This window comes from Podarcis vaucheri (genome assembly GCF_965113315.1).
Source record: "Podarcis vaucheri genome assembly, chromosome: 1".
Lineage (NCBI taxonomy): Eukaryota > Metazoa > Chordata > Lepidosauria > Squamata > Lacertidae > Podarcis > Podarcis vaucheri.
The window spans coordinates 52,899,513-52,914,374 of NC_138759.1; the positions used below are offsets into that span (position 1 = coordinate 52,899,513).

The window sequence follows — 14,862 nt, forward strand, 5'->3', positions numbered from 1 at the left end:
CCTCCATCCAGACAAGCAAGCAAGAGGCATTATTCGGGTTCAAAGACACATTCCAGTCAGGCAGAAACACTCTCGGAGGAAGTGAAATGGGACTAGCTGGTATGGCTGCATAGCAGGAGTGGCCTGGGAATGAGTCCCAAGGGCTGCATAGAGAGACCTTGAGGGCCCGTTTGGCCCATAGGCTGAGACCCCTCACCCCTGGGCTGAAGTAGTGCATTTTCAGAGAAGACCTTTCAAAGGTCACAGCCTTTAGGACATCTATTGGGCTTTTAGAACTCCTGTGTATGTTGGATTCCTCCCTCCACATTTTATTCTCACAACAATCCTGTGAGGTAGGTTAGACACATTTGATTTCCTTGAGAAATTGCTTTGTATTTGCAATTAGTCTTGAGGAAGACATAGGTGTTCCCTCCAGGTCATGCAGCTGCCATTGCCAGGAGCCTGGAATTTGCTTTGTTTTTACAGTACAGTGGTACCTTGGGTTACATACGCTTCAGGTTACATATGCTTCAGGTTACAGACTCCACTAACCCAGAAATAGTACCTCAGGTTAAGAACTTTGCTTCAGGATGAGAACAGAAATCGTGCTCCGGCGGCGCGGCGGCAGCAGGAGGCCCCATTAGCTAAAGTGGTGCTTCAGGTTAAGAACAGTTTCAGGTTAAGTATGGACCTCCGGAATGAATTAAGTACTTAACCTGAGATACCACTGTATTATGTCTTTTCTTTTTCTTTTTTTACATTGTGCTTTTTTGTGCTGTGAACCGCCCTGAGTATAGAGCGATGTGCAAATTTAATAATAGCACATCTTTTATTTGCTTGTTTTGAAAAGCAAATATGCTTTTCTCCTACCAGCAAGGATAGTCCCCATGCAACAAGATTTCTTCCTCATCTATTATATTATAAGTATATTATATTATAATTATATTATTATAATACAATAGCTACCGGGGTATTGCTATCAGAATGATAGATCTAGGAGGGAAGCTGCTGTCATCATTTCTCAGTAATTAACATTTCTGTATAAGCCCTCAGAGAAACACTGCTCGGCTCAGAGACCTCTGCTCACAAAGGGAGAGCACAGCTATTATTCGGTGAGTGATGGCAGGCCTACACTTGCACTGAGATTTGCTAAATTAATAACCCCTCAATTAAATAATGAAGAATCTGAACAACAGAGCTGATGCTGCATCTTTTTTTTTTAATTTTGCTGCTCCAAAGCAATTGCAGAGCTAGTAACAGGAGGAAAAGAGTGATATATTTTAAAAGAAAACTAGGCAAACAACAGCTGCTAGACTAAGAGGAAACAGTGACCTGCAAAGAGAGGAAGTTCATAGAGGCCAAGCTCGCAATAACTCTTAATAAAATACAATACAGAAAATAGGATCTGAGAGTCTCCAAAATACAATATCTTAAGGGATTGGCAATAATACAAAATAAGGTTCATTATGTACAAACAATTTCTGCTTTTGGTCTCTGTACAACCATGTGAACTTGAGGCACGCATGGACTATGCCCAGGAGCATGTCTAACTATGGAACAGTGGTTCTTTATGCTGGTTTTGGGTTGGGACAGAGAAGGGTGTTTTAGGGGTGGGGTGGGGAGGCTGCAGTGGTATGTGTTGGTCCCTGGTGGACTTGACTGGAGAAGAATTGTTCTGAAGGATCTCTCCATCCCTACATAAACTTTGGAAAGGAAAGCCATGGCTGCAGCTTGCTGACTTTTACATTTGTCCCAAATGTCACCAGGAAACATTCAATGAATGGGGGCAAGCAAGGAACATACACTTGTCCCTACCATCTCTTCAGTCTCATGTTTTAAAGGGGGAAATCATAGGTAAAAGGAAAAGTCCTTGAGGTGGCTTGTCTAGAGAAAATTGAATGAAAAGACTGTCTGCAAAGAGGGTCAAGAACTGGGATAAGGCAAGTGTGTTCCTCATCACAGAGGAACTGATTCATGGGGGTGCTTTGTGAACTTTGCTTAATGTTTAATGGGGGGAAAGCCTCCTTTGAAGAATGTTTTTCTTTTTCTCTTATCTGAACATTTAACTGTAATATGTCTCTTCCTTTGAATTCTTTTATTTTTTTTAAATGTAACTATGTAAAAATAAGTCACAAAGTAGAAATTAAGCTTTTTCTGACACGGAGACAGACAGAGCTGGGAAAAAATTATATAGTACAGATTTGTGTGCCAGGAAGTTGGTAACTTTTGGTGACATATTGCAGAGAGAGGAAAGAACATAACCAGTGGCCATGGTGATAGTGAGTGGGGGTAAATTAGAGGGCTGACTGAGGCTTCTGTCCAAGTTGCCAGACGCTATCCCTGATTGTGGGGAATGCAATTTTGACACTGGGAATCAAGTGTATAAGAGGCGGAACTCAGGGCCAATTTGGAGATGTCTAAATGGAACATCCTCTCCCATGTGCTGTGCAATCCTATGCATGTTTATGCAGAAGGAAGTCCAATGGACCTTCTCCCCTAGTAAGTGTGTTTAGGGTTGCAACCCACGCCCCTTACAGTGTAATCCTGCACATGCTTACTCAGGAGTTAGTCCCACCAAGTTCAATGGGACATACTCCCAGGTAAACATGCATGGAATTGCAGCCTTAACCAGGCATCTACTAAAGGATCCTACATCCAGACGGAAGAGGCCTTGAGGGTTGGCAGCTGCTACAAGTATTCAGCTGCATCACTGGAGATTCTGTCTCTGCAGAAAGAAAGAAAGAAAGTACCAGTCAGTCATTTTGTCACCTGCTATTTATTTCTCAACTCTGGCCTCTGATAACTGCTCTGTTGCTGCCTCCTCCTCATTATAATCATCATCATCAACAACAACATCATTTTATATATTTCTATCCCACTTTCCCCCCAGAACTGGGACTCAAAACAAGCACAGATATAACACAAAATCATTTGTTCTATTTTTCAGGTTGGCTGGTGAGGTTCCTCGGAAGATTCTCCTATTTCCTTATTTCTCACTGTCAGTTGAGTGGGGTGGGGTTCTCTTTGCCTGGACCAAGTTTTCCCAAACTTGGGTCTCCAGCTGCTTTTGGACTACAGTCCCCATCATCCCTGGTAGCTTGTAGTCCAAAAACAGCTTGAGACCCAAGTTTGGAAAACCCTGGAACATAGCTCAGAGTTAAGAGTTTATGCTGTGCACACAAGAGGTCTCAGGGAAGGATCAGAAACTTTAGGTTGGTGGTTGCAAACAGAGAAGAGAAAACACAGCCTGCCCTTGTGACTCTTGAAGACTGCAATCAGCAGTGATGTTATGGCATGGAAATAAACACCATGAGTGGCTGACACCTGCAGATCTGTTAAAAGCACAGGAGTAGTGGTTAGTGGTTTGCTTTAAAGTTGGCAACCCTGCTTAGACCCCACGTTGCACTTCGGAGATGGAATATAGCTGGTATGAGCTGAAAAGAGAAGAAAGCCCCACACCTGCTTACCTCTCCTGGAATTGCTTCTTGGGATTAGTGAGAGCTGAGCTGGTCTGGTTCTGATCTGGCCCCTCTTGGTGGGCCTTGTGCAGGTATTTGGCTGTTTCGTGGGCCACAGCCAGGGGGCTGTGAACATGCTCCTGAGGTCGCTGTTCTTCGCTTTGGCGTTGGTCAGCTTCCCACTTGTCAGGATGCTCCACAGACATGAAGGAGCTGTAGCCTTCCTCGAGGGAGCCCCCATGCTCATCGTAGAACAGAAGGTGCCGTGACTGAACTGAAAAGGGAGAGTTTTGTTAAGGGCTGAGAACAGGAACATCATGAGGCTGTTCCCAGCCCACTGCCATGTGCCAAGGCATGTAGATAAAGCCAGTCACAGAATATAGAGACACCTTGACCATCACACACAAACTTATTGCAAGGCTTTGCATTCTCTCCCCTGCTTGTTCTCAGCAGCTACACAGAAAGCAGAAATCTAGCAGGTGAGGCATTCATCTGCTGCATCTCCATAGGAGTAAAAGCTGCACTGCCTGTCATGCAGTTCTTGGAGGCTAAAAAACCAGGCCAGAAAAAAGTGACAACTGTAAGAAAACTTAATTGTCGGATACCTGCCCAATATTATTCACTAGAGTGAATTCAGTGGGCGTGTTTTCATAGGAGACCCATATAGTTCAACTTCAGGTCCCATTATTTCGGGACAAAGAAACAAAAACACTTCTTCCTAAAATCCAGCTGTGGAACCCAACATTTATTTTTCATAAAATGGTGTCATGTGATCATAATACATCCCAAAACTATGTGAAAATGTTTTCTGGCCACTAGCGGAACCCTTTGACACTAGAGTTGGGACCAAATCTGCATATTGCAGGCCTTCCAAATAAGTTTCTGCAAAACAACACCTTATGGTGACAACTTCTTCACACTGTGGTCATGATGTGCAGTGTTACTTCCATGTGGATGTTATATGTAGAATATACCAGGCCAATACCAGAGATTCTTGGTGGCTGCTACAGAGTGAAGTTGCCACACAGAAGCTGTGATTTATAGGCTGCTGCTTTGTTTGGGCCAAGAATGTGCAGCGAAAGGCAGCACCTTTGAACATGACATCTGTGCTTTAAGGAGCAAACAAAGTCCTTCCTCTGCACCACCCCATGCCTGTATTTAAACAGAGCTGAGCCTGATCAGTGTTTGAATGGGAAGCCTACATATGTTGTTCCAGCTTTTTAAGGGATGGTTGGGATACAAAAGCAATAAGGAAAAAGCACTACTAAAACTGCCACTGAGGCTATAAAACAGACTATCCCAACTGCTTGAGGGCTTTAAAACAGGCCATCTGTTCTGAGAGAGAGAGAGAGAGAGAGAGAGCGCTATTCTTCCTCCCTTCAAGGCTTTCAGCTGGTCTTGCTACCCAAGGGCCAATATACACATTGCAGCTGCCTCCCTACTGAGTGTTGGCTGAGCCACAAACAAACAACTTAGGTCTGGTTGTGGCCTCCGTGCTGCCAGGCTTTAAAGCAGACCATCCTGCCTATGGCTGTACCCAACAAAAGGGTACCAGCTATTAGGAAGTTATTGGAGATTTTAAATCCCCTCCATTTCAAAATGCCAGCTCAGTTGAGATGAGGAAGCACTTAGACCTAGTCCTCATGAACAGCAGATAGGTTGGTAAGCCAGTGTCTGGACTGTAGCATTTCAGACTGGAGGTGAGGCCTCAACGGAATAAATAATTCTTATGTACTTATTTAATATTTCCCCCATCCTTTCCCAATGAGCTAAGAGCAGCATACAAGACTCCCTGGCACCAGTAGGGAATCACAATATCCCTCTGTGATAGATTAGGCTGATAAATATTGATACTGTCAGGTTTATGGCTGACTTTGCTACATTAGGGACTTTAAGCAGGCAAAATATGTGCTCCCTTTTCCATGACATCTAATTTTCCACAAAGAGGAAATTTGTATGAAGGAGAAAGCTAGCGTGGTCAGGGAGTAACAAAGGAAGCTGCCTAATGTGAGGGCTGAATGGACAATGAGGCTGACCGGGTACAAGGCAGCTGCCTGTGTTTCTCCTTGGCAAGCTAGCTCTCTATTTACAGGACTTTTTTAAAAAATGGAGAAGCATTCCATAATATCAATCCCCCTCCCAAGTACACTCCTTGTACAATCTAAAGTGGCACAGCCCACAGGCTTATGTGGGAGCCAGGCCCTTGTTTCCAGCTTGTCTTGCCGTGTGTGTTAAGGAGACTCATTAGCCCAAAGAAGGATTTTAGATCAGAGGGCTGAGTTGGAGTGACAGATATAGGCCCCATTTGCACTTTAAAGCAGTATCACACCACTTTAAACCATCATGGCTTCCCCCAAAGAATCCTGGGAAATGTAGTTTGTTAAGGGTGCAGAGGGTTATCAGGGGACCCCCTATTCCCCTCCAGAGCTACAATTCTCAGAGTGGTTTAACAAGCAATGTCTCTTCCCAGAGACCTCTGGGGGTTGCAGCTTTGTGAGTAGGAGTCTCCTAATAACTCTCGGCACAATTTTAAAGGCAGGCTGAGAGTGAACAAATGAACTGGAAGATCACATGTTTATTTGAATTTGGGTTTTATCTTCCAAGGTCAGGGAGACTTCCTCGCTAATTGGTTTACTTCCCATGGTGGGAGGAACAGGAGAAGAAGCATCTATGAGGAAGAGAAGGAGAATGAATCCTTTAAAAGGCAAATGAGGCTTTACTGTACAGCTAGGCCATAGGACCATGTAAAGAATAAACTGGAGCAAGCAGCTCTGGAGGAAAGGTCACTCAGGAAACAAGAGCAATGCATCACTCTAATCCGTGTTTCCCAAACTTGAGCCATCAGCTGTTTTTGGACTACAACTCCCATCATCCGTGGCTAGCAAGACCAGTGGTCAGGAATGATAGGAATTGTAGTCCAAAAACAGTGGGAGACCCAAGTAATTTCGTTGTCCCCGAGAGGGGGCAATGACAATATGGATATTATTATTATTATTATTATTATTATTATTATTATTATTATTATTAGCTTGGGAAACACTGCTTTGTTCAAATGATACACTCTTGTGAATAAAACAAACCACAGGGACAAGACTGGCTGTGTACACACCATACATTTAAAGCTCGTCTCCACCAAAAAAATCCTGGGAGCAGTAGTTTGCCTTTCACAAGCCTATAATTCCCAGCATCCTTAAACTACAGTTCCCAGGATTCCTTGGAAGAAGTCATGTGCTTTAGATGAATGGTACATATGCAGCCTTGGCTAGAGCTACCATTAAGACAGAAGGATAATCTGCACCATTTGAGGAAGTGGCTGGCTGGATTCAGCAGTGACTTGGGGTAGTTCTGGCTCTTCAAGAGGGCTTTAGTAACAATTAGATCACATGTGACTCACTTTTACTGGCTGTGTATATGTCTGACGTTGGAGCTGTTTTTACTGTCTGCGATGCTGAAGAGAATTCTGGGAGACACGGCATTAGGGAGCCCAGAACCAGAACAAAGCACAAAACGAGGACCTGTGGAGCAGATATGGCAGAAATAGTCAGTGCAGTCAACAAACAGGGTGTGGATATGTACATGAGTTCACACAGGTCAACTGAGGAGAAAAGAAGGAAATCATAAACTATTACAGTACGGTGAAAATCAACAGAATTCAGTTACTAAGCACATACTTACTTTAGTATTTAGTTTAGATGTGTGTACAGTGGTACCTTGGTTTGCATATGTCTTGGTTTGCATACATTTTGGATTACAAACACGTCAAACCCGGAAGTGTGTGTGCTGGTTTGCAACCTTATTTTGGATTACAACCCATTTTTGGGGGATTACGAATAAATTTTTTTGGAGGCCCCATTGGCGAAAGCGCGCCTTGGGTTACAACCTGTTTTGGTTTACAAACGGACCTCCAGAACGGATTATGGTTGTAAACCAGGGTACCACTGTACTTATTCCATTAAAATCCCAAATGCCATTATGATACTTGCAAGCAAACCAAACCACCTGACATCTGAATGTAAGTATTACATTCAGGTTTTAAAACAAATTATTTACTCCATGTCTGTTCTGCCTTTCCTCCAATGAGCTCTGGGCTGCATACATGACCCTCCCACCCCCGGTTATTCTCACAACAACCCTGTGAGGTAGAATAGGCAGAGAAAAAGTAATTGGTCCAATGTGAGCTTAGTGGCTGAGTGGGAATTGAAACTGGATGTCCCTGGTCCTAAACAGACACTTTAACCACATTTAGAAGAAAAGTAGGAGAAACAAAATTCAGAGACCACTAAACTAGAACATGTCATTCTTGCCCATAGAAGGCTGACACCTCCCCGTCCCCCCGGCAGGACTTGTGATTTGTCTCACTCCAAACAAAACATGAACTGTAACAAATGTTTCTTCTTGGATTACCACTCTTGGGTTTGTCTGGGGGAGGGAAACTACAAATCTGGCCTAAACACTGTCCAAGTCCAAGACCACCTGGGGGGAAAATGAGATATATGTACATAACGAAGAAATCAAGCTTAAGTAACCAAGGAATGGATAGCATGCAGACCTTACCATCAAGCAGGTCCCTGTCTGTGTGGAAGCCATTTTATATGGCCTAGAAACTTTCCCTGCTACCAGAGCTTGCAGCTTTTGTAGTTGCTGGAGGAGAGTCCTATGAGAGAGCAATTTTTTACATTTAAAAGAAACTGTTTAAAAATAATCAGAGAAAGAAAGAAACAGAAAGAAATCCAAAGACATTACAAATTCAGAAACTTAATTATTATTTATTGTTATTATTTATTGACTTTATATACCGCCCTATACCTGGAGGTCTCAGGGTGATTCACCCTGAGCTTAATACTTTCAATGTTCTTTTTTCCAGAAATACTACTGTATATCATAGTTGTCAATGTTTCCCTTTTTTAAAAAGGGAAATTCCCTTACTCCAAATAGGATTTCCCTTAAAAAAGGGGGAAAGTTGACAGCTATGCTGTATATTCACAATGTAAGATGTGAAATGTAAAAATCAATTAAATGTTCTGCTGAAGATGTAAGCATGTCAGAAGAATACTTATATGAACAAGTCATGCAAATAAGATGCTTCTTTAGCTAATGCTACCTATTTACAGACCCTTTCAACATGGAGACTATCTTACAAACTGCTCTACCATGGTAGGTTTTGCACATTTGCCTATTTTTGTTAAACCCCAAAAATGTTGATATCCTTTGGGATTAATGCCTGAAAACCTCATTTGTCCATAGGTATAATGCTGGGGTTGTTTATTTTTCCAGTAGCTGCTATCTTTTAAAAGAACAGTGTGAACAGTTTTGGGGCGGTGGCGTAATTACTGCTGCACATAGTGAACCATGGATTCAGACTAGAGCTGGATTAGAGTACGTAGACCTGGGAACCATTTCAGAATAACTGCTTTGATGCACATAAACAGGAGAGGAAGGAAGAGTGAGACGGGAGGGGGCAGGGTGGGGGAGATCTATTATTCCAAATACAACCAACAATAAACGGAACTCCAGAATTCATGGGAGAAAGGGTTCATAAACTGAACACAAGGGTTCATAAATTGCCCAGCAGATGGCAGTCACCAACCACCAACATAGCTAGCTACTTTAGCTACTGAGAAGCCGAGAATATGCTCAACACTTCCAGGGTCTCTAGGGAGCAGCATCAAGCCACAAAGGTAGGGTCAGAAGCTGCTGTTAGGCAATCAAAGGAAATGAGTGTGACAAAGAGTCTCTGAATGAGGGCAGGGAGCTCAAGTGCAAGGTCAAGTGTGCTGGCAAGATTAAGTGAGGGGATAGGTCCTGGATAACAGGGTCACTGATGATAGTTTCCCCCATTTGGTTGAAGTCTTGCAGATTACAGAAAGCTCTGTGCCTGATGGGAAGAGCCTGGAAAGGCAGCATCTAAGGCTGATTACAAAGGACATTAAGCAAACCATTCTGGGAAGCTCCTCTAGAGGTGCTTTATTCCTGCACTATTCATACATAGGCTGCTCACAAAGGAATGCCTTAATTCTGCCCACAGATGAAACTTGGGTGCATTTCAGAGGGCAAGTAAGCCCATACTGTTTGTGACTAACAGGAATGCTGGAAAGAGAAGACCAGATCATGTTTCTGCATTGCTCACCTAGACCAGGAGTAGCCAATGTAGTTCCCTTTGGATGTTGTGGATCACAACTCCCATCATTCCTGACTGCTAGCTATGCTGGAGATGATGGGAGCTGTTATCCAGAATATCTTGATGGCACCACATTGTCTTCCCCTGACAGAAAGTTAATCCTCTATAAAGAAAAATCTGTACTCCTGGGTCCTTCTTCCTTCTCAGCACCTCTTGGTGTGGATAATACATTTGTAAAGCTGAAAAAGCTATTCATGTGACCCCAGCCTGTGGGCATGCATGGAGAAAAAGAGTGAAACTAGAGCACAGTAGCCTAGTTTAGGATGTGAAGGTGTTGCCCCGAAACCTGCTGTCTTTTGCATATGTTTTATGTGCTGTGACTTTGTTTTGTTTTGGCCCTTCATGGGAGGCTAGGCAAAACTCCCGGTCCCTCCTGTTGTCTTCTCCCGTTGCTACATGAAGCGGATATTTTGTCTTCTCCATAAGCATCAAAGGAAACAAATTCCTTGGACAGAGATTCTGCCAGACGGGAATAAGGGGGCCTCAAGGATTCTTCAGGCAGAAGCCCAGCTCACGGCAAGAGGCGATATCTGCTTCTTTGTTATGGCAAGTGTGATGCCTTGGAGGGGGTGGCACCACACCAAAACCTAAACCAGAACCGTACAGAGACAACTCTCCCCCAGATTATGAACAGAGGGGGAAATGCACAAGCTGGTGTCAGTCTGTTGGACTAAGGAGCTATCACATCCACACCACATATTTTAAGCACATGAATTCCGCCAAAGAATCCCAGGAACTGTACTTTCCCCCTCTCAGACCTACTGTTCCCAGGATTCTTAAGAGAAAGCCATGTGCTTTACATGCAGATGTGGCCTATGAGGGCAGCAGTTTAGCATTCTGTTCCCAGCCTATTTGTTGCTAACAGGCCTGCCATAAGAACTCCCCTAAAACTGCTCCTCATGTAGCTGCTAGACTCTTTTCTAAGCTTTTGTGTCTCTAGGTAACACTCTCCGCACCTCAAAGAACATAGAAGAGAGTTTCATTTAATGTAACCAAAGGCCAGGACCTCAACCACTCAGTCAGCATAGAAGGCCTGGGGGGGAAGTAGAACACCACACAGTCCCCTTTTCCTTCAGGCATCTTGATTGGCTCTGAGCTCAGCTGGTTGTGTTTTTTGCCTCCCCCCCCCATAAAACCCTTCCAAAAGATCAAGTTCTAATCTGCACATTTGGCTGGTGAACTTCAGTGACTGAGCCAGGACTGACTTCCTTGCTCCCTTCACCTCAGCCCCATTTAACCCTCATCCTGGTCGCTGACTCATGTTCACCATGGCCTGTTCCTCACCCTTGACTATATAGAAGGCTTCCCGGGATAATGATTCCGGCTTATACCTACCTGACCTTGGCAAGCACTCTCCCTAGAAACCAATCTACGATTAATTTCACTTCAGCTGTCAGCCTGTTGGTCCCAAGGCCAGGCAGGCTACTGAGAGAGAGGCAGGAAATGGTCCACTCAGAGGTGCCCCCATCTGCACCTCCATCTGTCAAAAGTTCCTTCCTGGCTGTCATAACACAAACATTCCTCATTTGCTAACCAAACCCAGCTGACTAGCTGCTGCTGCTGGAAAAATGAAAAAGTTATACTTCGGGGTAGGCCAAGAAATCTCTTCTCTTTTTGTTCCCAGCCTTCCCCTGACCTCCCTTTGCTTGGCACCATCCTTCCGTCAAAGATCAAATGTGGGTTCTCCTCACCTGTTTGCATTTTCTAAGGTCTCTACTTTTTTCCACAGTTCATTGTTCTCAGATGTATAACTTTCAACCCTGGAGAAGTAAAAACAAGCCCTGTTTTAAAAATAAAGCAATCCATCAGCCTGATCCACACCCACCTCCAAAATCTCATCCTTAAGAGCCAACCTAGATGCAGCAATGAATTGCAGTTAACATTCACAGTTTTGTGATGTAAATAACAGCAGCAAGGAAGCTTCAGAAGTCCCTAAACTGTTAGAGTGGGGGGATGGGGACTTTAACTCCTTCTGTCCCTATAATGGTCCTGACAAAATAGCTTCTCTGACATCGCAATCCTACACGTGCCTACTCATAAGTAACCCCCCCTTTAGGTTCAACAGGATTTACTTTCAGGTGCATATAGCCCTGCTGCTGCTATTTGCATTTCAAGAGAAGCTGCACTGGTGCCACTCTGGAGATCCTTGAAATGCAAATAACATATTTGGAAAGGCAATTTTATCAAGACTGGGAGAGAGAGAGAGAGAGAGAGAGAGAGAGAGAGAGAGTTAACCTTCCTTTCCCACTCCAGTCCCAAGGCTGCTCAGAATTCCCCTTAGATGCTGTTTGCATAACAAGAAACACTTTTTTTTAACTCTTGGTGGGAACTGATTTTCTAGATCCATTTCAATTGGCGTTTTAGGCCTGGTTTTGGTACAGAAACTACTTGGGTTGCCCTGTGTGATTACTTCTGTTGGGAGAGAGATGAGAAACATGTCCCTGTTAATTCTCCTTGACTTCTCAGCAGCTTTTGATACCATCAATCATGGTATCCTTCTGGAGTGGCTGTCTGGGTTTGGGTTTAGGGTGGGCAGCACTGCTTTGCAGTGGTTCCAGTCCTACTTGAATGGTCATTTCCAGAGGGTGATGCTTGGGGGGTGCTATTTGGCCCCATGGAGCCTTCATTGTGGGGTTCCTCAGGGTTGGATTTCATCTCCTATGCTGTTTAATATCTACATGAAACCACTGAGTGGGGTCATCCAGAATTTTGGAGTACGTTGTCAGCAATATGCTGATGGCACACAGCTCTACTTCTCCTTTACATTTGCAGGGGTGGCAGAGGATGTGTCTTGTGTTGGTTATGGACTGGATGAGAGCCAATCCAGATAAGACTTAGGCATTATTAGTTGGTGGTTCCCTAGAAAAGATGAATGGAAGGTGGTCTGCTCTTGATAAAATAGCACTCCCTCTGAAGGAACAGGTACATAGCTTTGGAGTTCTTCTGAGTCTACTGCTGTTGCTTGAGGCTCAGGTGGCCTCAGTGACACGTAATGCCTTCCATCAGCTTCAGCTGGTGGCTCAGCTGCACCCATATCTGAGCAGGGATAGCCTAACACCTGTCTATGCTCTGGTGACCTAGATTACTGCAATGCATTATACTTGGGGCTGCCTCTGAAGATAGTTCCAAAACTTCAGCTAGTGCAGAATTCAGTTGCCAGGTTGCTCACCAGGGCAAGACAGTTTGAGCATATTGAGTTTCCATATTTTGAAGAGCAAAAAAGGAGGAGACATTTGCCAACTTCTACTTTTAACTATGAATCACTTTGACAACTCTCATTTTACAAATGCATGAAAAAGAGGGTGTGTCCTGGAAAAAGAGGACATATGGCATCCCTTAAACCAATCCTGCAGCTGTAAACACAGAAATCAGGGCTGAATAAGCTCTGTTTGTAGGAAGTATAATTTTATATTTTCTTATTCAGTTTTATATGCCACCCTTCAATTGGGGGTGGGGGATCCAAGGCCGTTCACAAAAGTACCGTATTTTTCGCCCTATAGGACGCACCTTTTCCCCTCCAAAAATGAAGGGGAAATCTGGGTGCGTCCTATGGGGCGAATGCAGGCTTTTGCTGAAGCTTGGAGAGCGAGAGGGGTTGGTGCGCACCGACCCCTCTCGCTCTCCAGGCTTCAGGAAGACACCCGCAGCGTGGGTAACCTTGCAGGAGTTCCCCGCAAGGCTCCCCATGCTGCGGATAGCAGCCTGCTGCCCAGCGGGGGGGGGGGTGCCCTGATGCAGAGCGCCCCTCGCGCGGGGCAGACATCGGCCAGCCCCACAAGCTTAGAATCATAGAATCATAGAGTTGGAAGAGACCACGAGGGCCATCGAGTCCAACCCCCTGCCAAGCAGGAAACACCATCAGAGCACTCCTGACATATGGTTGTCAAGCCTCTGCTTAAAGACCTCCAAAGTAGGAGACTCCACCACACTCCTTGGCAGCAAATTCCACTGTCGAACAGCTCTTACTGTCAGGAAGTTCTTCCTAATGTTTAGGTGGAATCTTCTTTCTTGTAGTTTGGATCCATTGCTCCGTGTCCGCTTCTCCGGAGCAGCAGAAAACAACCTTTCTCCCTCCTCTATGTGACATCCTTTTATATATTTGAACATGGCTATCATATCACCCCTTAACCTCCTCTTCTCCAGGCTAAACATGCCCAGCTCCCTTAGCCGTTCCTCATAAGGCATCGTTTCCAGGCCTTTGACCATTTTGGTTGCCCTCCTCTGGACACGTTCCAGTTTGTCAGTGTGCTTCTTGAATTGTGGTGCCCAGAACTGGACACAGTACTCCAGGTGTGGTCTGACCAGAGCAGAATACAGTGGCACTATTACTTCCCTTGATCTAGATGCTATACTCCTATTGATGCAGCCCAGAATTGCATTGGCTTTTTTAGCTGCCGCGTCACACTGTTGGCTCATGTCAAGTTTGTGGTCAACCAAGACTCCTAGATCCTTTTCACATGTACTGCTCTCAAGCCAGGTGTCACCCATCTTGTATTTGTGCCTCTCATTTTTTTTGCCCAAGTGCAATACTTTACATTTCTCCCTGTTAAAGTTCATCTTGTTTATTTTTGCCCAGTTCTCTAATCTGTCAAGGTCGTTTTGAAGTGTGATCCTGTCCTCTGGGGTGTTAGCCACCCCTCCCAGTTTGGTGTCATCTGCAAATTTGATCAGGATGCCCTTGAGTCCATCATCCAAGTCGTTGATAAAGATGTTGAATAAGACCGGGCCCAAGACAGAACCCTGTGGCACCCCACTAGTCACTCTTCTCCAGGATGAAGAGGAACCATTGATGAGCACCCTTTGGGTTCGGTCAGTCAGCCAGTTACAAATCCACTGAGTGGTAGCATAGTCAAGACCGCATTTTACCAGCTTCTTTACAAGAATATCATGGGGCACCTGCTTGGGGGACAGCAGGGAGGCGCAGCGCCGCCATCCCGCTGTTCCTCGACCTGGTTCTGTTTCCCTGACCTGCTTTTGGGGGGGAAATAAAGGGATTTTTTTCCCCTTTATTCCCCCCCCCCAAAAAACTAGGTGCATCCTATGGGACGGAGCGTCCTATGGGACAAAAAATATGGTACAACAAAATGCAATAAGAAGCAACCATTAATGGTAACATCAAGGTGTACAGTATTCCTGCTGTTTTTACATGGTGCCCACTGTGCAGAACATGTTGCAAGAAACTATTGTTATCTCCCATATAGCATTTTTCTATGTACAAAGTTCTTTACAATTCTAATTGCATTTACC

The 14,862-nt window shown here is 44.5% G+C and overlaps 1 protein-coding gene across 1 annotated transcript in view; it reads right to left on the reverse strand.

The window, feature by feature from the left end:
- Positions 1 to 1,184: 1,184 nt before the first annotated feature.
- CREB3L1 (cAMP responsive element binding protein 3 like 1) overlaps positions 1,185 to 14,862 on the reverse strand; it is a 78,720-nt gene continuing 65,042 nt past the window's right edge. The window contains exons 8-12 of the mRNA XM_082225524.1: positions 11,307 to 11,375; positions 7,992 to 8,091; positions 6,832 to 6,952; positions 3,447 to 3,711; positions 1,185 to 2,704 (exon numbers count right to left, since the gene is read on the reverse strand). Of these exons, the coding sequence (XP_082081650.1) occupies positions 2,668 to 2,704; positions 3,447 to 3,711; positions 6,832 to 6,952; positions 7,992 to 8,091; positions 11,307 to 11,375 (592 nt within the window). The 3' untranslated portion in view covers positions 1,185 to 2,667. The remainder of the gene's footprint in view (positions 2,705 to 3,446; positions 3,712 to 6,831; positions 6,953 to 7,991; positions 8,092 to 11,306; positions 11,376 to 14,862) is intronic.